The sequence below is a fragment of the Nomascus leucogenys genome, chromosome 23, assembly GCF_006542625.1.
Source record: "Nomascus leucogenys isolate Asia chromosome 23, Asia_NLE_v1, whole genome shotgun sequence".
Taxonomy (NCBI): Eukaryota; Metazoa; Chordata; class Mammalia; order Primates; family Hylobatidae; genus Nomascus; species Nomascus leucogenys.
This window is the reverse complement of record NC_044403.1, coordinates 12,830,803-12,855,865: the sequence shown is the minus strand read 5'-3', so window position 1 is coordinate 12,855,865 and position 25,063 is coordinate 12,830,803. Positions and strand designations below refer to the sequence as shown.

The 25,063-nt window shown below is 35.9% G+C and overlaps 1 protein-coding gene across 1 annotated transcript in view; it reads left to right on the top strand.

Moving 5' to 3' along the window:
* SLCO1B1 (solute carrier organic anion transporter family member 1B1) overlaps nt 1-25,063 on the top strand; it is a 101,071-nt gene that overhangs the window by 47,315 nt on the left and 28,693 nt on the right. The window contains exons 8-11 of the mRNA XM_030804744.1: nt 14,822-15,064; nt 18,350-18,514; nt 20,338-20,533; nt 23,702-23,864. Coding sequence (XP_030660604.1) covers nt 14,822-15,064; nt 18,350-18,514; nt 20,338-20,533; nt 23,702-23,864 — 767 coding nt within the window. The remainder of the gene's footprint in view (nt 1-14,821; nt 15,065-18,349; nt 18,515-20,337; nt 20,534-23,701; nt 23,865-25,063) is intronic.

The following is a 25,063-nucleotide window of genomic DNA, read 5'->3' as shown; positions in this document are numbered from 1 at the left end:
TATGCAGCAAACACACTCAAGTATTTCCCATCTTTATACATAGCTACAGGTTTTTATAACCCCACACAACTTTCTAGCTGAATCTTTTTTTTATTCCTCTTCAGAGCCAAGCACCTAAGAAAATATCAACCAAATTAGCTAAGATATCTCACCTTCTCATCTCCCATCCACTTCTCAATCCAGTATAATCTGCTTCTGTTATTAGTGAAACACAATCAATTTCTACATACTTTACTATAGACTAGTAAATGGGTATATTTCTATCATTTGTGTTGATTGATATTTCCAGTGCTTCTTCATGTTTTCCCTTCTTAGATATCTTATTAGCACCTAAAGCACAATATGTCAAAATCTGATCTCATCGTCTTATCTCCAAACCCACTTTATTCCCTATATTCCTTCTCTTGATGAATATCCATACCTTATTCAATTATTGACTGAGTTACTGTGCCCTGTAATCTCACATTTCTCTGCATTTACACTTCGTAAAACTTTTCCCTCTGTTTCATTTGCATAGTTCTTGAAGTCTCTTCCAAAATGTGGCTCCTCTTAGAGAAGCCTTACTTCACCACTTTCTATTAGTCCCAAATTAATAGCCAAGAGCGTGCCTTTATTGTAACCCTTCTCACAATGAGCTATTAATATTTGTGTGCTTACCTGCCATCTCTTTACCGTATGACAGAATGGCATGTTCTTAGCAAATAATAATTAGTTATGTTTGTGAATAAATAAATATGATTTTCTATCTCACTAGGCCTTCAATACATCATTCCAAAGAGATCAAAGGATTCATTTCCAAGATGGGATAGACATCTCAGTGGGCCAACAACAGCCAAAAACTTGAAAGCGTTTGCTAATCTAAAACTATAAAGAAAATACTTGATAAAATGTTTTACATATTCAATTTTAGACATACGCCTTAGAGTAGCTACACGTTATGTACATTATTTCTACTCATTCAACTCCAGTTTCATCACTGCTTTATCACGAAGAGTACAGAAATAAGTGGTAAATGTCCTTAGGTTAATTATTTTATAAGCTCTCTAATAAGAAACTATTACATTATTTTAGAATTCGTCACAATACGATTTCTAACATTGAATGTTCAGATATTATTATATCTTCTCTTATTCAGTGATGAGTGTGAGCTTCACTTACGAAGTATACTTTGGCAAACTCCAGTGCCTAAAGGAGCTGAAGACATAAAAATAAATGAGTAAAGAGGGCCAGGAACAGGAATTTACATTGTGATGGTTAGAATAGGAGAATTCTTTTGGTTTTGAACTGCTCTTCCCACGCATCCAAAAGCACTTGTGTTCCTCAGCTCTGGCCTATTCTTTTAATGCACAAATTTAGGCCCTGCATTGACAAGGACTTCTGATTGGTTACCAAGAAAATCCAAAAACCAAAATTTTTCAAATTTCCTTTTTTTTTTTGAGTCAGTCTCACTCTGTCGCCCAGGCTGAAGTGCAGTTATGTTATCTCAGCTCACTGCAATCTCTGCCTCCCAGGTTCCAGTGATTCTCCAGCCTCAGCCTCCAGAGTATCTGGGATTGCAGGTGCCTCCACCACACCTGGCTAATTTTTGTATTTTTAGTAGAGACGGGATTTCACCATGTTGGCCTGGCTGGTCTCAAACTCCTGACCTCAGGTGATCCAATTTGTCTTGGCCTCCCAAAGTGCTGGGATTACAGGTATCAGCCACCAACAGACATATATAAAATTGTATTTTTATCATGAACACTCTAATGTTTTGAAATACATATATATGTGGAATAGTTAAATTTAGCTAATTAACAAATGCATTATCTTAGTTACTTTTGTAGTGGAAACACTTAACATCTACTCTCTCAGCATATTTCAAAAATACAACATATTGTGGTTAAGAATAGTCACCCTGCTGCACAATAAATCTCTGTAATTTTTTCCTCCTAATTTTAATTATGTATGCTTTGACCAATATCTCCTTATGTGGGAGATCAGTCAGTGTGGTGGAAGAAGCTATAGGGAAGGAAGCAGGCCTTTTGAAAGGTCAGAAGGCTCTGCAAAGCTTCAGGGGAGAATAAGCTGAAGACAGCTGTTCTCTTGCCCTGTGGCAGGGCACAAGAAATAGGTAGAAGGAAGTATAGGGGAATTTATCTAAATAGGCTTGTCTACCCATGTTGTCCAGAAACTGACCTTTGACCATCCGTACACGTGACTGTTCCCAGTAAGGGGGAACAATAATGTTAATTACACACAGATTGTGTTGGCTCCAGGCTTTCGGCATTATGTCTGTACTAAATAAAAGCTAGCAGCTCCAGCTTATTGGGACTGCTACTCACTCTTTAGCAGTCCCCTAGCCACTCTTTCACCGCATACCTGTGTCTGAGTACTCCTTTCATCCCTTGGTAGGCCAGGGTCTGCAGGATGGACCCGGAATCCTCAACTCCACTCTTCTCCCAACCACCTGGCTTCTGGTAGCCACCATTCTACTCACTAATAATTAATTAATTTTTGTTTCAATAGCTTTTGGGGTAGATGTTGTTTTTCGTTAACATAGGTGATAATGATAAATTTTGATATTTTAGTGCACCCATACCTGAGTAATGTACATTGTACCCAATATGTAGTTTTTTATCCCTCAGTCCCCTTCCATCTTTCCCCTTCTGAGCCTCCTAAATCCATCACATCAATGTGTATGTCTTTGTATCTTCATGGCTTAGCTCCCAGTGATAAGTGAGAACATACAGTATTTGGTTTTCCATTCCTGAGTTACTTCACTTAGAATAATGTCCTCCAGTTCCATCCAAGTTGCTGAAAAATTTTTAATCAAGTTATTATTTTTTTGCTATTGAGTCGTAGGATTTCCTCGTGTGCTTTAGAAATTAACCCCTTCTCATATATAAATGATTTATAATATTTTATTTTATTCCGCATGTTTCTTTTTTACCCCATTTATTGTCTCTGTTCTGTTCCATTGCTCTATATTTCTGTATTTATGCTGGTACCATATTGTATTAATTACTATAGTTTTAAAATACATTTTGTAATTAGGAAATGTGAGGCAGCTTTATTCTTTCTCAATGCTTTTTTGGCTATTTGATGTCCTTGTTGGTTGCATATGCATTTTAGAATTGTTTGTTATATTTTTGTAAAAATACTATTGGGCTTTTGATAGGTATTATATTGAATCTTTACATATATTTGGGTAGTATGGACATTTAATATTAGCAAGTCCTTCAATTAATTAACACAGAATGTCTTTCTAATTATTTATGGCCTCTTTAATTTCTTTCCTCAGTGTCTTGAAGTATTTCATGCACAAGTCTTTCACCTTCTTAAATTTATTTTTGTGTTTTATTCTTTATGACTTTAGTATAAATGGAATTGCTTTCCTAATGTCTTTTCAAATAGTACTTGGTTAATTCATAGAAATATAAGTAATATCTTATAATTATTTTGTATCCTGCAACTTTACAGAATGTGTTTATTCAATTCTAACAGGTGTGTGTGTGTGTGTGTGTGTGTGTGTCATCTTTAGGGTTTTCTATATACAAAATCATGCCATCTGCAAGTACAGGCAATTTTACTTCTTTCAAGTTTGAATGTCTTTTATTTCTTTTTCTTGGTTAATTGCTCTGGCATAAAATGGCAGGACTATGTTGAATAGAAGTGATGAGAATGGCCATTCTTCCTTTGTTCCTGAAAGCTTTCAGTTTTTCACTCTTGAATTTATTTATTTATTTATTTATTTATTTTTAATTTTTTATTATTATGCTTTAGGTTTTAGGGTACATGTGCACAATGTGCAGGTTTGTTATATACGTATCCATGTGCCATGTTGTTTTGCTGCACCCATTAACTCGTCATTTAGCATTAGGTATATCTCCTAATGCTGTCCCTCCCCCCTCCCCCCACCCCACAACAGTCCCCGGAGTGTGATGTTCCCCTTCCTGTGTCCATGAGTTCTCATTGTTCAGTTTCCACTTATGAGTGAGAACATGTGGTGTTTGGTTTTATGTCCTTGCGACAGTTTGCTGAGAATGATGGTTTCCAGTTTCATCCATGTCCCTACAAAGGACATGAACTCATCATCTTTTATGGCTGCATAGTATTCCATGGTGTATATGTGCCACATTTTCTTAATCCAGTCTATCGTTGTTGGACATTTGGGTTGGTTCCAACTCTTTGCTATTGTGAATAGTGCCACAATAAACATACGTGTGCATGTGTCTTTATAGCAGCATGATTTATAGTCCTTTGGGTATATACCCAGTAATGGGATGGCTGGGTCAAATGGTATTTCTAGTTCTAGATCCCTGAGGAATCCCACACTGACTTCCACAATGGTTGAACTAGTTTACAGTCCCACCAACAGTGTAAAAGTGTTCCTATTTCTCCACATCCTCTCCAGCACCTGTTGTTTCCTGACTTTTGAATGATGGCCATTCTAACTGGTGTGAGATGGTATCTCATTGTGGTTTTGATTTGCATTTCTCTGATGGCCAGTGATGATGAGCATTTCTTCATGTGTTTTTTGGCTGCATAAATGTCTTCTTTTGAGAAGTGTCTGTTCATGTCCTTCACCCACTTTTTGATGGGGTTGTTTGTTTTTTTCTTGTAAATTTGTTTGAGTTCATTGTAGATTCTGGATATTAGCCCTTTGTCAGATGAGTAGGTTGCAAAAATGTTCTCCCATTCTGTAGGTTGCCTGTTCACTCTGATGGTAGTTTCTTTTGCTGTGCAGAAGCTCTTTAGTTTAATGAGATCCCATTTGTCAATTTTGGCTTTTGTTGCCATTGCTTTTGGTGTTTTAGACATGAAGTCCTTGCCCATGCCTATGTCCTGAATGGTATTGCCTAGGTTTTCTTGCAGGATTCTAATGGTTTTAGGTCTAACATTTAAGTCTTTAATCCATCTTGAATTAATTTTTGTAAAAGGTGTAAGGAAGGGATCCAGTTTCAGCTTTCTACATATGGCTAGCCAGTTTTCCCAGCACCATTTATTAAATAGGGAATCCTTTCCCCATTTCTTGTTTTTGTCAGGTTTGTCAAAGATCAGATAGTTGTAGATATGCAGCATCATTTCTGAGGACTCTGTTCTGTTCCATTGATCTATGTCTCTGTTGTGGTACCAGTACCATGCTGTTTTGGTTACTGTAGCCTTGTAGTATAGTTTGAAGTCAGGTAGCGTGATGCCTCCAGCTTTGTTCTTTTGGCCTAGGATTGACTTGGCGATGTGGGCTCTTTTTTGGTTCCATATGAACTTTAAAGTAGTTTTTTCCAATTCTGTGAAGAAAGTCATTGGTAGCTTGATGGGGATGACATTGAATCTATAAATTACCTTGGGCAGTATGGCCATTGATTCTTCCAACCCATGAGCATGGAAAGTTCTTCCATTTGTTTGTATCCTCTTTTATTTCATTGAGCAGTGGTTTGTAGTTCTCCTTGAAGAGGTCCTTCACATCCCTTGTAAGTTGAATTCCTAGGTATTTTATTCTCTTTGAAGCAATTGTGAATGGGAGTTCACTCATGATTTGGCTCTCTGTTTGTCTGTGATTGGTGTACAAGAATGCTTGTGATTTTTGTACATTAATTTTGTATCCTGAGACTTTGCTGAAGTTGCTAATCAGCGTAAGGAGATTTTGGGCTGAGATAATGGGGTTTTCTAGATATACAATCATGTCATCTGCAAACAGGGACAATTTGACTTCCTCTTTTCCTAATTGAATACCCTTTATTTCCTTCTCCTGCCTGATTGCTCTGGCCAGAACTTCCAGCACTATGTTGAATAGGAGTGGTGAGAGAGGGCATCCCTGTCTTGTGCCAGTTTTCAAAGGAAATGCTTCCAGTTTTTGCCCATTCAGTATGATATTGGCTGTGGGTTTGTCATAGATAGCTCTTATTATTTTGAGATATATCCCATCAATACCTAATTTATTGAGAGTTTTTAGCATGAAGGGCTGTTGAATTTTGTCAAAGGCCTTTTCTGCATCTATTGAGATAATCATGTGGTTTTTGTCTTTGGTTCTGTTTATATGCTGGATTACATTTATTGATTTGTGTATGTTGAACCAGCCTTGCATCCCAGGGATGAAGCCCACTTGATCATGGTGTGTAAGCTTTTTGGTGTGCTGCTGGATTTGGTTTGCCAGTATTTTATTGAGGATTTTTGCATCAATGTTCATCAAGGATATTGGTCTGAAATTCTCTTTTTTGGTTATGTCTCTGCCAGGGTTTGGTATCAGGACGATGCTGGCCTCATAAAATGTGTTAGGGAGGATTCCCTCTTTTTCTATCAATTGGAATAGTTTCAGAAGGAATGGTACCAGTTCCTCCTTGTACCTCAGGTAGAATTCGGCTGTGAATCCATCTGGTCCTGGACTCTTTTTGGTTGGTAAGCTATTGATTATTGCCACAATTTCAGAGCCTGTTATTGGTCTATTCAGAGATTCAACTTCTTCCTGATTTAGTCTTGGGAGGGTGTATGTGTCGAGGAATTTATCCATTTCTTCTAGATTTTCTAGTTTATTTGCATAGAGGTGTTTGTAGTATTCTCTGATGGTAGATTGTATTTCTGTGGGATCGGTGGTGATATCCCCTTTTTCACTTTTTATTGCATCTATTTGATTCTTCTCTCTTTTCTTCTTTATTAGTCTTGCTAGCGGTCTATCAATTTTGTTGATCTTTTCAAAAAACCAGCTCCTGGATTCATTAATTTTTTGAGGGGTTTTTTGTGTCTCTATTTCCTTCAGTTCTGCTCTGATTTTAGTTATTTCTAGCCTTCTGCTAGCTTTTGAATGTGTTTGCTCTTGCTTTTCTAGTTCTTTTAATTGTGATGTTAGGGTGTCAATTTTGGATCTTTCCTGCTTTCTCTTGTGGGCATTTACTGCTATAAATTTCCCTCTACACACTGCTTTGAATGTGTCCCACAGATTCTGGTATGTTGTGTCTTTGTTCTCGTTGGTTTCAAAGAACATCTTTATTTCTGCCTTCATTTCATTATGTACCCAATAGTCATTCAGGAGCAGGTTGTTCAGTTTGCATGTAGTTGAGCGGTTTTGAGTGGGTTTCTTAATCCTGAGTTCTAGTTTGATTGCACTGTGGTCTGAGAGACAGTTTGTTATAATTTCTGTTCTTTTACATTTGCTGAGGAGAGCTTTACTTCCAACTATGTGGTCAATTTTGGAATAGGTGTGGTGTGGTGCTGAAAAAAATGTATATTCTGTTGATTTGGGGTGGAGAGTTCTGTAGATGTCTATTAGGTCTGCTTGGTACAGAGCTGAGTTCAATTCCTGGATATCCTTGTTAACTTTCTGTCTCATTGATCTGTCTAATGTTGACAGTGGGGTGTTAAAATCTCCCATTATTATTGTGTGGGAGTTTAAGTCCCTTTGTAGGTCACTCAGGACTTGCTTTATGAATCTGGGTGCTCCTGTGTTGGGTGCATATATATTTAGGATAGTTAGCTGTTCTTGTTGAATTGATCCCTTTTCCATTATATAATGGCCTTCTTTGTCTCTTTTTATCTTTGTTGGTTTAAAGTCTATTTTATCAGAGACTAGGATTGTAACCCCTGCCTTTTTTTGTTTTCCATTTGCTTGATAGATCTTCCTCCATCCCTTTATTTTGAGTCTATGTGTGTCTCTGCACGTGAGATGGGATTCCTGAATACAGCACACTGATGGGTCCTGACTCCTTATCCAGTTTGCCAGTCTGTGTCTTTTAATTGGAGCATTTAGCCCATTTACATTTGAAGTTAATATTGTTATGTGTGAATCTGATCCTGTCATTGTGATGTTAGTTGGTTATTTTGCTCGTTAGTTGATGCAGTTTATTCCTAGCTTAGATGGTCTTTACAATTTGGCATGTTTTTGCAGTGGCTGGTACCGGTTGTTCCTTTCCATGTTTAGTGCTTCCTTCAGGAGCTCTTTTAGGGCAGGCCTGGTGGTGACAAAATCACTTAGCGTTTGCTTGTCTGTAAAGTATTTTATTTCTCCTTCACTTATGAAGCTTAGTTTGGCTGGATATGAAATTCTGGGTTGAAAATTCTTTTCTTTAAGAATGTTGAATATCGGCCCCCACTCTCTTCTGGCCTGTAGAGTTTCTGCAGAGAGATCAGCTGTTAGTCTGATGGGCTTCCCTTTGTGGGTAACCCGACCTTTCTCTCTGGCTGCCCTTAACACTTTTTCCTTCATTTCAACTTTGGTGAATCTGACAATTATGTGTCTTGGAGTTGCTCTTCTCAAGGAGTGTCTTTGTGGCGTTCTCTGTATTTCCTGAATCTGAATGTTGGCCTGCCTTGCTAGATTGGGGAAGTTCTCCTGGATAATATCTTGCAGAGTGTTTTCCAACTTGGTTCCATTCTCCCTGTCACTTTCAGGTACACCAATCAGACGTAGGTTTGGTCTTTTCACATAGTCCCAAATTTCTTGGAGGCTTTGTTCATTTCTTTTTATTCTTTTTTCTCTAAACTTCCCTTCTTGCTTCATTTCATTCATTTCATCTTCCATCACTGATACCCTTTCTTCCAGTTGATCGCATCTGCTACTGAGGCTTCTGCAATCTTTGCGTAGTTCTCAATACTTGGCTTTCAGCTCCATCAGCTCCTTTAAGCCCTCCTCTCCATTGGTTATTCTAGTTATCCATTCGTCGGATTTTTTTTCAAAGTTTTTAACTTCTTTGCTATTGTTTTGAATTTCCTCCCGTAGCTCGGAGTAGTTTGATCGTCTGAAGCCTTCTTCTCTCAACTCATCAAAGTCATCCTCCGTCCAGCTTTGTGCCATTGCTGGTGAGGAACCGTGTTCCTTTGGAGGAGGAGAGGTGCTCTGCTTTTTAGAGTTTCCAGTTTTTCTGCTCTGTTTTTTCCCCATCTTTGTGGTTTTATCTACTTTTGGTCTTTGATGATGGTGATGTACAGATGGGTTTTTGGTGTGGATGTCCTTTCTGTTTGTTAGTTTTCCTTCTACCAGACAGGACCCTCAGCTGCAGGTCTGTTGGAGTTTACTAGAGGTCCACTCCAGACCCTGTTTGGCTGGGTGTCAGCAGTGGTGGCTGCAGAACAGCAGATTTTTGTGAGACCACAAATTCAGCTGTCTGATAGTTCCTCTGTAAGTTTTGTCTCAGAGGAGTACCTGGCCGAGTGAGGTGTCAGTCTGTCCGTACTGGGGGGTTCCTCCCAGTTAGGCTGCTCGGGGGTGAGGGACCCACTTTAGGAGGCAGTCTGTCCGTTCTCAGATCTCTAGCTGCGTGCTGGGAGAACCACTACTCTCTTCAAAGCTGCGAGTCAGACAGGGACATTTAAGTCTGCAGAGGTTCCTGCTGAATTTTTGTTTGTCTGTGCCCTGCCCCCAGAGGTGGAGCCTACAGAGGCAGGCAGGCGTCCTTGAGCTGTGGTGGGCTCCACCCAGTTCGAGCTTCCTGGCTGCTTTGTTTACCTAAGCAAGCCTGGGCAATGGCGGGTGCCCCTCCCCCAGCCTCGCTGCTGCCTTGCAGTTGATCTCAGACTGCTGTGCTAGCAATCAGCGAGACTCCGTGGGCATAGGACCCTCCAAGCCAGGTGCGGGACACAATCTCCTAGTGTGCCGTTTTCCAGGCCCATTGGAAAAGCGCAGTATGAGGGTGTGACTGACCCGATTTTCCAGGTGGCGTCTGTTACCCCTTTCTTTGACCAGGAAAGGGAACTCCCTGACCGCTTGTGCTTCCCGAGTGAGGCAATGCTTTGCCCTGCTTTGGCTCGTGCACAGTGCACTTCACCGACTGTCCTGCACCCACTGTTTGGCACTCCCTAGTGAGATGAAACCAGTACCTCAAACAGAAATGCAGAAATCACCCATCTTCTGTGTGGCTCAGGCTGGGAGCTGTAGACCAGAGCTGTTCCTATTCAGCCATCATGGCTCCACCCTCTCACTCTTGAATTTAATGCTAGCTGTGGGCTTTTTAAATATGCACTTCATTTTGTTGAGGCAATTTTTATCTATTCCTAGCTTGTTGAAAGTTTTTATCACAAAACATTGTTGGATTTTATCAAATGCTATTTAACATCTGCATATATGATCATGTAGATTTTGTCCTTTTTTGTTAATGTGTTACATTACACTTGGTGATATTTGTTAAACTTAGCATTTCAGGTATAAATCCCCCTTGAATATAGTGTAGTATCCTTTTTATATGCTATTAAATTTGGTTCACTAATATTGTTTGAGGATTTTTTCCTCTGTCTTCATCAGATATATTGGTTTGTAGTTTTCTTCCTTTTGGTGTCTTTGTCTGGCTTTGGTATAAGAATAATGCTGGCCTCATTAAATTAGTTTGAAGATGTTCTCTTCTCTTCAATTTTTGGCAAGAGATCAGAATGGATTGCCATTAATATTTTCTTTAGCTATTTAGTAACATGCACCAGTAAAGCCGTCTGTTCCTAAGTTTTTTGTTAAGAGGTATTTGATTATTAATTCAATATTTTTACTGGTTGTAAATCTCTTTATATTTTCTATATTTTCTGTGTTTTATGTGTCCAGGAATGTATTTTTTCTTTCTTATCTAATTTTTGATGTATAATTTCTCATAGTAATCTCTTATGATTGTTTTATTTTTCTAGCATCAATTAAATGTCTCCACATTCAGCTCTGATTTTGTTTGTTTGAGTCTTTTCTCTTTTGCTTAGTCTAGTTTAAAGTTTGTCAATTTTGCCTATCTTTCAAAAAGATCAACACTTAGTTCTGTTGATATTTTTTCTAATGGTTTTTTTTCCATATTCTTTATTTTATTTATTTCTTCTCTAATCTTTTTTTTTCTTCTGCTAACTTTGGCCTTAGTTTGTTTTCCTTTTTATAATTTTGTGAGGTGTAAAATAGGTTGTTAGTTTAAGATAATTCTTTACTTTTTACTAGCATAATTATGTGATATTTATCAGTGTGCATTGAGAGCAAACAATGCCAGATGCTGCTAGTGACCATAAATTAGAGAAATACCCTCTGTTTTTTGGCTATGGAAATGAAATTTACCCTACAAATGTAGATATTTATTACTGAACACTTCCCTCTTACTACTGTCCTTGCTGCATCTCACATTTTAGAATGTTTTGTTTTTGATTCTCTTCATATCTCAATATTTTCTAATTTCCCTTTTGATTTCTTTGACAATTTAATTATTGAAAAGTTTGTTAGTATCTATATTTTTAAAATTTTCTGCTTTTCTTTTTGATACTAATTTCCAGTTTTATTCCATTGTAGTTAGAAAAGATAATTGGTATGATTTTAATTTAAATGTATCAAGACCCTGTTGCATGATGTAACATGTGGTCTATCTTAGAAAATGTTCCATTTCTATTTGAAAAGAATATACATTCTGTTTTTATTGAGTGAAGTATTCTCTATGTGTCTGTTACGTTCAATTGGTCTATAATGTTGTTGAAGTCCTCTGTTTCCTCATTGATTTTCTCTCTAGTCATTCTATTTATAATTGAAAGTGAGATATTATGAAGTCAGCCTACTATGGAGGGCTAACTGTAATACACTATTTTATATAAGAGACTGGAGCATCTTTGGATTTTGGTATCCATAGGGAGTCCTAGAACCATTGTTCACAGATACCAAGAGATGATTGTATTGTATTTCTCTATATATCTCTTTTCAGTTCTGTCCATGTTTGCTTTATAGCTTTGGGGTCTTTGAGATTGGGTGAATATATTGGGTAGTATATTCCTGGTGAATTAACTTAAAAAATCATTTTATAATGTCCTTTTTGCAACTTGAGACAGTTTTTTACTTAAACTCTTTTTCTTTCTTTGACAAATAGTTAGGTTGCAAATTTTCCAAACTTTTATGTTCTGCTTTCCCTTTAAATATAACTTTCAACTTTAGGTCATTTCTTTGCTCTCATATCTGAGCATTGCATATTAGAAGCAGCTAACCTATATCCTTAATGCTTTACTTCTTAGAAATTTCTTCCATCAGATGTTCTAAGTCATCATTCTCTTTTTTTTTTTTTTTTTTTTTTGAGACAGAGTTTTGCTCTGTGGCCCAGGCTGGAGTGCAGTGGTGCAATCTCGGCTCACTACAAGCTCCACCTCCCAGGTTCACACCATTCTCCTGCCTCAGCCTCCCAAGTAGCTGGGACTACAGGTGCCTGCCACAATGCCTGGCTAAATTTTTTGTATTTTTAGTAGAAATGGGGTTTCACTGTGTTAGCCAGGATGGTCTCGATCTCCTGACCTTGTGATCCACCCACCTCGGCCTCCCAAAGTGCTGGGATTACAGGCATGAGCCACCGTGCCCAGCCAAGTCATCACTCTTTAGTTCAAACTTCCACAGATCCCCTAGGGTATGAACACAATGCAGCCAAGTACTTTGCTAAGGCATAACAAGAGTGACTTTTGCTCCAGCTCCCAATAACTGTCATTTCCATTTGAGACCTTCTCAGCATGAACTTCATTGTCCATGTCGCAATCTGCATTTTGGTCATTATCATTTATCCAGTTTCCAAGAAGTTTTAAACTTTCCTTCATCTTCTTATCTTCTTCTGAGTCCCCCAAACTCTTGTAAGCTCTGCTCATTACCTAGTTCCAAAGTCAAGTCCACATTTTCAGGTATCCTTATAGCAATGTCCCACTTCTCAGTAACAATTTTCTGTGTTAGGCCATTCTGGCATTCTTATACGAGAATGCGTGAGACTGGCTAATTTATCAAGTAAAGAGGTTTAATTGGCTCATGATTCTGCAAGCTGTACAAGCATGGCACTGGCATTCTCTCAGATTCTGAGGAGACCTCAAGGAGCTTTTACTCCTGGCAGAAGTTAAAGCAGGAGCAGGCACATCACATGTTGAGAGAAAGAGCAAGAGGGAGGCAAGGTGCCACACACTTTTTAAGCAATCAAATCTTCTCTTGAGAACTCATTCACTATTGCAAGGACAACACCAAGCAATGAAGAATCAACCCCCATGACCCAAACACCTCCCACCAGGCCCTACCTCCAACATTGGATATTACATTTCAGCCTGATATTTGAACAGGACAAATACCCAAACCATATCAGCCTCCAAGTCTTCATGGACTGGTATTGTATAGGAGAAAACTTTTTTCATTCAACCCAAGCAGAGCGTCTGTGGGCCTCTCAAATTTTGATTCTTTTTTAAACTGCTATCTTTTTCTTAGGAACTTCCAGAATCCAGAGTATGCAGGGTCTCATGAGCACTTTTAGACAGTGGACAGAGAAGCCCATCACTTGGTCAACTCCCAGAAAATTTTGAATATTTCACATGCTATCCAATTTTTTGCCTTCCCAAGGAGAATTTGAAAACTGAGGTGTTTTCTTTGTTTTTTGTTTGTTTGTTTGTTGGTTTGTTTGCTTTTTTTACCTCCTCACTCTGCATAGATCTGGGAGCAGGGAGGAGCTGTAGCAAGTGCTCATGTGCTAATTTAAGCCACCATTTTTTGTGTTCTTTGTAGCCCATTGGAAGCAAGCATATGCCTAGCCCCAAGATAGGCAAGACAATGACCATCTGCTGGAGTTGGACACAGAAAAGATGAAATGTTAGGTTTGTGGTTGAAATATTTCCCTCCCCATAGAGAAGCTGGAGTTAAGTTTTTGTTTCTAATTTTTTTTAACTTTGTCACTCTGCCCTAAGCTATGGGCCAGGAGCGATGGGAATGCTTACATACTAGTTCAAGCTGCCTTCTTTGTTTTCTGTAGCCTCCAAAGGTCTAGTATATGCTGGGTCCTGTCAACACTTCAAGATAGGTGATATAGAAGACAGTCGCAAGGGTAGTACCTGAAAAGTTACAATTTTGGATGCGCAGTCTCACTCTGTCTGTCCACAGGGATAAGCTGGAGATGCGGTTTTCTTACATTCAGTCAATGTTGAGCCAGGCAATAGAGCTATTGCAAGTGTTCATATGCACTTGCAAATATCTAGTTCCTCTTGAATGCATGGTATTATAATGAGGAGAGGAACAGTAAAGAGGTGTCTCCAATTTTCTTAAAAATGTCAATGTAGCTAATATTGCACTTTCCTGGGGTACAGTGGCCTGTCAACTAGTTTCTGGATTTTCCACTAATGGAATTGATCGGTGTATTGTTGTTGAATAAAATATTGTTGAAAGAAAAAAGGGTCCAGTCCTTCCTATTATGCTATCTTGCTGATAACTCATATTGGCTTTTTTATTACTTAGATTATTTTATGCCTGTTAAAAGAGTGCATTTACACTTGAGATATAGCATTTACATAATACTCTTATTCATGATTTAAAGAAAAATATGATTGAAATAAAATGGTTAAATTATCCTTAACATTTAGAGTCTAACTCTTCAGGGTTACTTTTAAACTCATATTTTCACTGTATTTTCTTATCCTCTGGGCTGTCAAGAGAGTTGGAAATGCTTATTTCAGGCACAGTGGGAAGCCCCTTTATTGACTCAGTGAATTTCTTGCAAACTGCTAAAATTTCATTGCTGAGCCTTTCTGGATTTTATTAGCTTGTGCCAATAGACATTTTCAGACAACAATGAGACGTCATAGTTCTTCCACAGGTAGTTACTAAATGGTCTGCAAGCTTAAATGTCCAGTGATAGAAATTGTCCAGTCATGTAATCAGAAAAGCCATCAAGTGCACACAAGCTCAGGCAATGACAACGATATCATGACTGATTCCTAGACAGTATCTGTTGCATTATGTCATCAAATGTTAGACTGATCCTAGTCTCAGAGATGACAAAAAATTAAAAGAAAAAAATCATGTCTTGGAATTGAGGAAATGTAGTTTACTTTCTTCATACCATTATTTCCCTGAACCTATTGTATTTCAAAATGATTTTTGACTGGCTTCTTTAATTATTTATTCTAGGCACTGTCAGGATAACTCCTACTGATTCTCGATGGGTTGGAGCTTGGTGGCTTAATTTCCTTGTGTCTGGACTATTCTCCATTATTTCTTCCATACCATTCTTTTTCTTGCCCCAAACTCCAAATAAACCACAAAAAGAAAGAAAAGCTTCACTATCTTTGCATGTGCTGGAAACAAATGATGAAAAGAATCAAACAGCTAATTTGACCAATCAAGGAAAAAATATTACCAAAAATGTGACTGGTAAGTATTTTACATTCATTGTCAATTTGGAGTTGTTAATCTCAATGAAAAGGAAGAATGAGTATTCCAAAATAATAAAGCATACCCAACTCATCTGGAGTTGGCTTCCTTTTGCACTAAATTTAGATAAATTATTTTTCTAAAACTCCTATTAAAGTTAACATATATGTCTTGAGCACATAACAAGTGGAAGAGAATTAGGTTTGTACTTTTTAGCAGGGAGAAACCAACAAAAGCTTACAAACATCCATTTTTTATGAGCCAAATAGTAAATATTAATTTTAATATTATATGGTCTAAACTGGGAGAGTTCAAAGAATTATAATATTTCATTCCTTTATTTATTCAACAAGTAGTACCAGGAACTGCACTATGCCCTGGTAATAAAACATTACCTCTATTTTTCGAGAACCTAGTGGGTGATACTATAGCAATATAGTGCCTTAAGTATTATGGTGAAATTAAACTTAACTATTCTCAGGTGTAGAGATGGATTAAGGAGAAGGAAGCCGGGAGAAGTTTCTCCCTACGTAATTAGAGTAATATTTCTTTTGGTAATTATCTATCTATCTATCTTATCTAAATATTCAAAATAAAGTGGAAGCAAGGGTGGTAGTTAAGATAATTAGAGTAAGTAATGTAAATTAGGATGCATCAGCATTTGATAGTGCCTCCTCTTTTGAATATAAGCCCTGGGACTAATGGAGAACCATTGAGAGTCAATAAACAAAGAGAATGACTTGGCAGTAGCCAGAGCAAGATATGTGAATCAGTGAGGTGTTGACAGCAGTTTTCAGATTAGGGAGAAATGGTGAAATAGCCTAAGCAATGCAACACCTAAACCCTTGGCATCTTTTTCAAGCTTTCTTTAAAGTAAAATGACAAATTCTCCAGTGTAGCCTGCGTTCTTCCTTTCATCACATCTTTTACTTATTACTTTATTGCTATTTTCTCCTTTCTATCACACTAACCCAAGGGCAGTGGTGTTCTGGTACTCTTTATACTGGCTCATAGCAGAGGACTGTTAAGTTTCAGCTACACTGGTAGGTTGAAATTGTTCATGGCAAGAGAATTACCATGATTTATTACCATGGAAATTGGGATATACTACAAGTAGAAGTTTGTTTTCCTAAGAATCAGATGTTAAACATTTATGTTTTTAAAATTTAACGTTCACACTAAAAGTACTATATCAATAATTTTCATTTTGTATGTGATGTTTCTACTCTACCAAATCAAATCTTTAAAAAATATTAGATTGTCTAAACCTATAAGGAGCAGGGTTGACTGTGATCCAAGAAGAACAGAGAGGATAATGAAGATGTATAAATAGGACAATTGTAGACACAATCTATATTATGAACAGTTTTTGTAAGCGTGATCCTAATAAAGAGGATCTTAAGTATGTATCTATTAGGAATGGATAAAATAATATATAGTCAGAAAAAAATATTGAACTTATTCCATATGCTCGAATAGAACTAAAACTGATTAGAATGAAAGGACGATTTCAGTTCATTACAAAAACAGTGTGTAAACAATGAGAACTTTTCGAAAGTGGAGCAAATTGCTTCCTGAGGTACTCAGTTTAATGCCACTTAAGTTGTTTATTGATCCACTTATTAATGATATATAGTAGATCATGACTGTACGGAAGTTTACACTGGATGACATTGAATTTCTCATCCTCAAAAATGCAATGCTTTTGTGAATGTATATGCTCCATTTCTGTTGAAGAAAGGCCACAACTCACTTATAATACTTACAAATCAGGGACAGTTCTTCATGACTGGGGAGACCTATTGAGAGAAATGTGGCACTTTTGCCTAAGAATTTTAAATGTTGTTTATTCCCACTATACATTTTCTTACCTCTTCTTTTTTTCTCTTCTGTGTCTTTTCTGTAACTCCCTTTTCTCCTTATTTTAAGTAGATGCAACTGTTTCGTAGCTGACATTAGATGGATGTCTTAGTTCTGACCATATCTAATGAAAATCTTTAGAGATTTACATAGAGAAAAATATTTCAAAGGCTGTATCATCCATCTCTCAGTAACCATATCTTGGCTCTGTCTTGATGAACTCTGATACTTCCTACTGTTTTGCTAAGTAGTTCCTTCTACTTTTAACTCCTATTACAGCTATTTGACCTGGTGATCACAGATCCAAATGACATAATTTCTACCATGAACAGAAGTTAGAAGTTTGTTACCACAGCTGTTTGTAGGGATAGGTGGTTGTATTATTACTATCATAATACTACTTGGGACACAATATTATCCCCTGGCTGCTTTCCTTGTATCTTAAGACAGAGGGTTAATAATATTGCCAAATTTACTGAGAAAGTATGTTATGGTAGAAAAGCTGTCTACTAGAGAAACAAGAGGTCTGAGTCCTCATACTAAATTAATCTTTAAGAATTTTGAACATCAATGGTCTTATTTCTGTGAGTTTTGAATTATGCTGTCTTTATATTTCCATTTAATAGTTGTATTTTTAATATAATACTTATATTATTAAGTACTAATAAATAAGAAACATCATATGTCTTATTCACTTTTTGTTTGTTTGTTTTTTTTTTTGGTTGTTTGTTTGTTTTTTTGAGATGGAGTCTTGTTGCTCTATTGCCTAGGCTGGAGTGCAGTGTCACTATCTCAGTTCACTGCAACCTTCACCTCCCTAGTTCAAGCAATTCTCCTGCCTCAGCCTCCTGAGTAGCTAAGATTACAGGTGTGTGCCATCATGCTGGCTAATTTTTGTATTTTTAGTAGAGATGGGGTTTCACCATGTTGGCCAGGCTGGTCTCAAACTCCTGACCCCAGGTGATCCATCTGCCTCAGCCTCCCAAAGTGCTAGGATTACAGGAGTGAGCCACTGTGCCCGGCCTTCACTTTTGTTTTTTGAACAATTAGCATATTGTCTGGTACCCAGTTGAAAACCTAACATTTGTTGAATGAATGAATAAGTAAATTAATATGTTTGCAATAGTATTGTAAAGTACCCAGGATAACCAAATATTAAGTGAAGAAAGCAAGTTACAAAACAGCACTTACATATGACCTTATTTGAGGGTAAAATAAACTAATAAATATTAATATTCGTATGGAAAATATTGAAAAATATATTTAAAAACTGTTTACAGCCTGTGGTATTGCAGACAAGTCTCACTCTTTGCATTATGTGTTTATAGAATTTTAAATCTTACATGACTTACGTTCACAAATTTTAGATATAAATGTATATTTAAGTTGCATTCAAATATTTTCTTTATTTTTACAATTTTATAGGTTTTTTCCAGTCTTTTAAAAGCATCCTTACTAATCCCCTGTATGTTATATTTGTGCTTTTGACGTTGTTACAAGTAAGCAGCTATATTGGTGGTTTTACTTATGTCTTCAAATATGTAGAGCAACAGTATGGTCAGCCTTCATCTAAGGCTAATATCTTATTAGGTAAGACATATTTTTTACTTGTGTGCTTAATAAGTGAAATACTACTAAATACTGTATTCCAAGTGACATTTTATTGTGAAAGTGATTTTGTATTTTAGTAATACAGGATAAGTATAATTTTCTTGTATTCTTTCTCAAATGTTATTAAATATATAAAACTTGTGATGTCACTATTGCTCTGCATTTGAAGTTGCATCTTATTTTAGATGAGTTCCTGAAGAAAATGTTGCAAATAAATGGAAAATTTAGAGGTAGTATCTGTATAATTGGATCTTATAATTTAGTGCTGAGATCCTGAGACAAACCCTTTTGTAATTATAATCATTATAATTCTATAATTTATGGACTTTGAAATCAAGACTCAGTTACTTACAAAAATATGACACTAATAGTTCCAAAAAAGAGTATCAATTTAAATACATCAAAATATGCATAATTCAAAACAAATATATTTTACAGAGTATTTTTTGCTACAATATCTATTTTCAATGGCATATTTAGATGTGCTTATTAAGGAAAGTTTCCTTGTATTATTCTTCCCACAACTCTAGTATTGTAGACACATTATAGAAATTCAATAAATATATGATGAATTAAACAACTTATCATGTGGTATGTAACTAGGTAATAAGTAAACAAGAAAATGAATGTACTGAAGCAGGAGACCAAGCTTCCCGATAATCTCTTTGTTGATCTTAAGATAAAAGTTTAAAATCTAAAGGTAATGTTTTGACTCCCAGTAACCTAGCCTGAGCTTTTTCCTAGAGAAAACTTCATCTTTAATAACTCTTACTAGACAAAGATATGGAAAAGTTATAGGAGGGATTAAACATTATTAATCCTGTATGTAGACCTATTTGTCAATTCAGGTTCTATGTGTTTTTTAATAAATGACAAAGATATATTAATTTTTATGTTGTTAAGCTCTGGGCAGATTTAGTGTGAGTTACTGAGGGTTAGAACTCTATCTGAGAGAGGCAAAAGGCTTTAGATGAAGTTCCATAGGCAGAAAGATGGTGTTTTGTTGTTGTTGATTTCCAGAAAAACAAAATTGCCTCATAGAAATTATCTGCTCCAACAAACAAATATCCTCAGCCACACTGCCTTTTGCTATTGAGGAAACCAAACTGTCATCATTGGCAGGAACAAATTACACGGATCCCTTACCACCGTGCTGCTATGTCATTCTTCTTTTTAAAAAGTAATAAGATTGGCATTCTGCTATAAAGACACATACACACATATGTTTATTGCAGCACTATTTACAATAGGAAAGACTTGGAACCAACCCAAATGACCACCAATGATAGACTGGATAAAGAAAATGTGGCACATATATACCATGGAATACTATGCAGCCATAAAAAAGAATGAGTTTATGTCCTTTGCAGGGACATGGATGAAGCTGGAAACCATTATTCTCAGGAAACTAACACAGGAAAAGAGAAACCAAACACTGCATGTTCTCACTCATAAGTGGGAGCTGAACAATGAGAACACATGGACACAGGGAGGGAAACATCACACACCGGGGCCTGCTGGGGGATGGGGGGCAAGGGGAGGAAGAGCATTAGGACAAATACCTAATGCATCCAGGGGTTAAAACCCAGATGACAGGTTGATAGGTGCAGCAAAACACCATGGCACATGTATATGTATGTAACAAACATGCACATTCTGCACATGTATCCCAGAACTTAAAGTAAAATTTTAAAAAGAAGCAATAATATTGAATAAATTTGATTGGCATACACTGTGTTTCATCTATAAAGACATATCAGAAAACTCATATATGATTACAACTTTTTTTCTTTTTTTTCTAGGAGTCATAACCATACCTATTTTTGCAAGTGGAATGTTTTTAGGAGGATATATCATTAAAAAATTCAAATTGAACACCGTTGGAATTGCCAAATTCTCATTTTTTACTGCTGCAATGTCATTGTCCTTTTACCTATTATATTTTTTCATACTCTGTGAAAATAAATCAGTTGCCGGCCTAACTATGACCTATGATGGGTTTGTATATATCACTATATCAATTGCATAATATGTTAACCATCTAATTAAGAGTCTCTATAAGTAATATAAAGCAGAAAACAATTTTAACTAAACTTTCTTTAAGAGAAATTTCAATTTTAAAATTTTTAAAATATCTGTTTCTTAAGACCTCAAAAACATTCTTTTATTCCTCCATTAAAGAGAAACAACATAGGTTGTAATAATAATAACTATGATATATGTGGTACTTACAATTAGTAGTGGGTACTTTTATCCTTATTTTATGAATGGGAAAAGTAAGGCTTCGAGAAATACGTGGATTACACAGCTAGCATTGTTAAGATTCTAACTCAAATTTGGGTTTTTTAAGTCCAAAACTCTTAAGTCTTAACCACCACTGTAATCTTGGATGGATCATAAGAGTTACATAAATGGCATTATCCAAAAGTGACTAAACAATTTTTATCTACAGTTCATATCGATGTTTAACAACTATCTTAACAAAAGAACACTTTTAATGTTGTACTGAATTTTCTTTTTTGCAAGCTAATATTTTTTTCTGATATTATCTACATTGGAAGTAGCATTAAGAAATATTTTATATATAACTGCATATTAGACATTGAAGAATCTTTACTTTTCCATGATTACCATGTATAGCAAAATATTTTTAGTGCAACAGTCTCCACCTCAAATCAAGGGAAAGAATCCTATGCAGTTTTCTGATAATTTCCTGAATATAGCCAATAATTTAAGCTTAGGAAGTTTCACATTCAAGCAACAAACAGAGATGCTCAGATCACAATTCAGTAACCATGTTCTTTAGTGCTGCTTACTACTGGTGCTGAGCTTTCAAAGTCTGGATCCCATGAGGTGTTGGTTTTAACTTGTCAAATATTCCCACATTTTCTTCTCTAAACATTGTGCTATTCTTGGAGGCTTGCCAAGCTTATCTGAAATTGTTTCCCTGCACACTGCTAATTCTGAACTGTTATTGGTATCTCCTATCCACCATCACCTACTGTAGTAAATTAAAATACATTGTCCTAGAATACTGAATTTTAGAGGCAAAAGAACCTTAGAGATGATGCAATCCAACCCTTTTATTATACTTGCCTTTATTATTGAAGAGTCAGAAAAAATGTAACATGTTGAAGTCACACAATGTCTCTAGACTCTAGACTGATCCTGTGTCACACCCTTAGTTCAAAAGTCTTCCTGGCTGTAAGGACAGGCCAGTTTCTTGACAACAAGGTTAGTCACTGTACAAAGTATACAAAAGATGGCAGCAGAGTTAAACAGAATTTGTTTCATTTAATAAAATTTTATTAAGCCCTTCCTTAAAGGTAAATATTAAGGATATTTGTAGGATACATCAATTCCCTCATGGGACTCATAATCTAATGATAAATAATATAATTAATGGATTCAACATTTATAAAATCCTGCGACTGGGGAAAGATTTTTTTTAAGTATGAGTTATTGCAGAGTTCTCAGAATGTATTCTGAATATCTCTAAGGATCCCTGAGACTTTATCAAGGGGTGCACAACTTCAAAACTATTTTTATAATAATACTAAGACATTATTTGCCTTTTTATTCTCATGCTATCCTGACAGTATAGTGATATTTTCTAATGCTCCAAGGTATGTTATTAATTCATCAATCTGACTGGTAAAATATGTGTGCTTATGTACTTTTGTGTATTAAAATTTTCTTAGTATTACTTTCTAATATAGTACATGTCAAGAGGTACAACTTAATTTAACAAAATCCCTTTGGAACAGGCCCTCAATCTTTTATAAGAGTGTGAAGGACTTCTGAGAACCAATTTTTTTCCAAAAAAAAAAAAGAAAACCCCTGTGAGGTTGACATTATTATCTATGACTTACAAATGGCAAAACTGATTTTAGAAAGAAGTGCCAGAACTAATATAAACACAGATGTGACTGACTGCAATATTTGGACTGGGTTATTGTCTTAGTCCATTCAGGCTGCAAAATTCTAGGTAGCTTATTAATACACAGAAATTAATTTTTCAAGATTCTAAAGGCTGGAACATGTAAGACCAAGGCAATGGCACATTTGGTGTCTAGGGAGGGCCTATTTCTTAATTCATAGATGGTACCTTCTCATTGTGTCCAAGCATGGGGGATGGAGCAGGCAAAGGGTCAGTAATTCCATTCATGAGTACTCATCCTCATGACCTTATCACTTTCTAGAGGCCTGACTTCATAAAGTCTTCATATACGAGATTAGTTTTCAATCTATGAATTTGGGGGCCACAAACATTCTGACTATAGTAGTCATAAACCATTCTGCTTAACCACTCCAAGTAGTATTTCCTCAAGCAGAATATGCTTTTTAATAAAATTATTGATAATGTAGTTTCTGAAGTATGAATCTTAGTTTTTCATTTAAATTATGCGCTCATTCAAAGATAACACATCAATCCTCAATTATTATCAAATTAAACATTTGAAAGAAAATAATTTTTAAATGTTTAAGCAGAAATAAATTATACAAAAAATATATTTTATAATTTTAGCTATGGTATAATCATATAATTTATAACCATTTCTTAAAGGAAATCAGTATAAAGTGTACTATAGTTTTATTTCAAAAATATACTGAGCTTTTCTAGCCTTTTTCAACTGATTCTATTATTCTTGATTTTTCATTTTGTAGAGGTTCTGCTTTAAGCATGTCTGTTTTTTTCTTACATATTAAAATAGAGATTTTTAAATTCAACCTAGATAAATAGCATTCGTAGACTCACAAGACTTTATAGTGAGCTGAAAGGAATGTCAGTCTAATGTCATCACCTTACTGAAGAGAAACTCAGTCTCAGAAAAAAGATGTAACTTATCTAATATGAAATTTCTTAATAGAATTATAACAACTTCTTGTCTAAGTCTTACTTAACATCTTTGGTTTATTTTTACATTTTGCTTTTTCTAGGTCACAAGTCATGTATTGGCAAAGATGGAGAGCATAAAATAAATAAGCATTAAAAAACTTTGCCATTTCGTCATCATCAAAGCAAATTTCTTCATATAAAGAAAAATTCTTTATCTTCTCTTTTTCTTTTCCCTTTCTTTGCTTTCACTTTACTTCTTCCTTCTCGCCTTCTTTGTCTTTTTCTTCTCTCTCTCTTTTTGATATATATCTATCATATATTTCCAGAAATAATCCAGTGACATCTCATAGAGATGTACCACTTTCTTATTGCAACTCAGACTGCAATTGTGATGAAAGTCAATGGGAACCAGTTTGTGGAAACAATGGAATAACTTACATCTCACCTTGTCTAGCAGGTTGCAAATCTTCAAGTGGCAATAAACCTATAGTGAGTATTAGTTTTTACTTTCCTCTCCTTATTCAAAAGCACAGATTAGATTGAACAATTTTTTTACCAAATCTTTCTGTAACTAAGGACTCCATTAAAAAAGATAAAAGAGAAAGTTTCCAGTATTATCTGTTATTGTGATGGGTTTGATGTTGTATAAACAAAGTTTTATATAAAAGTCTGCTTAGGGCACAATCAGGTTTTTCTGTTACTTGAATTCTAACTGGAGATCACCCCAATTTTTTCCTTTGAGATTATAAGACTATGACCTTTTAGAATTTGAATGCATTTAGAATATCTAAGAAGCATCTCATTTGACTGAAGCCTATAATTTTCATTAAGTTGGAATTACTTTATCCCTCAGAATTCAGGAAAATGTCCTGAGTTAACCCATTATCAGCACTTCCTATCTTGCTAAGACAACAATCAATATGCAATGTTATATACAGATTCTAATCTATTTAGCTCTGGGATCACTACCCTTTTTACTTTCTAAGAAATTAATCAAGGCTTCATGTTCATTTAACTGCCCTATTCTTGATTTTCCATTTTGATTTTTCCAAAGCTGGCACTTCTACTCAAGATAATGTAGTATCCTGCTCACCTGTTGTCAATATGTCCCATAGGCATGTCATTTCTTTCTTCTTGCAAAACCTTTCTTTCCATGTGAACTATGATTTTTCTCTAATCTCCTGGGTAGCTCCCTATCATTGGGAATGGGTTATGGTGTTTCCCATGCCTACAATCCACTCAACATCTCACAAAGTTGAGTAATGTTTTCCTAGGAACTTTTACTATTACCAACATTACTGAAACAGTCAGCTATAATTATTGCTCTCTGCCACGCCCTTCTGTGTTTGATTTTTAAACATTCTCCATCTACTCTTGCACATGGACCTACCTACCAATTGTAATAAGGAAGGGCACACAGAACTTTAAAGAGTAAAGCATCCCGCACATTTTGAAGACAGGCCACAACTTTAATAAACTTGCACAAATATGGCCCAAAGACTACTTAAAAGCCCACATCTTAGTCCTGGCAATAATGAATCTTTTGTGCAGTTGTTTCCTTTTCCTTTGCTATTCATTTTTATTTTGCTATTTTTTAAAAAAATAATTCAACTCTTATTTTAGGTAAAGGGAATACAAATGAAGTTGTGTTAGATGGGTATATTGTGATAAGCTAAGGTTTAGGGTAC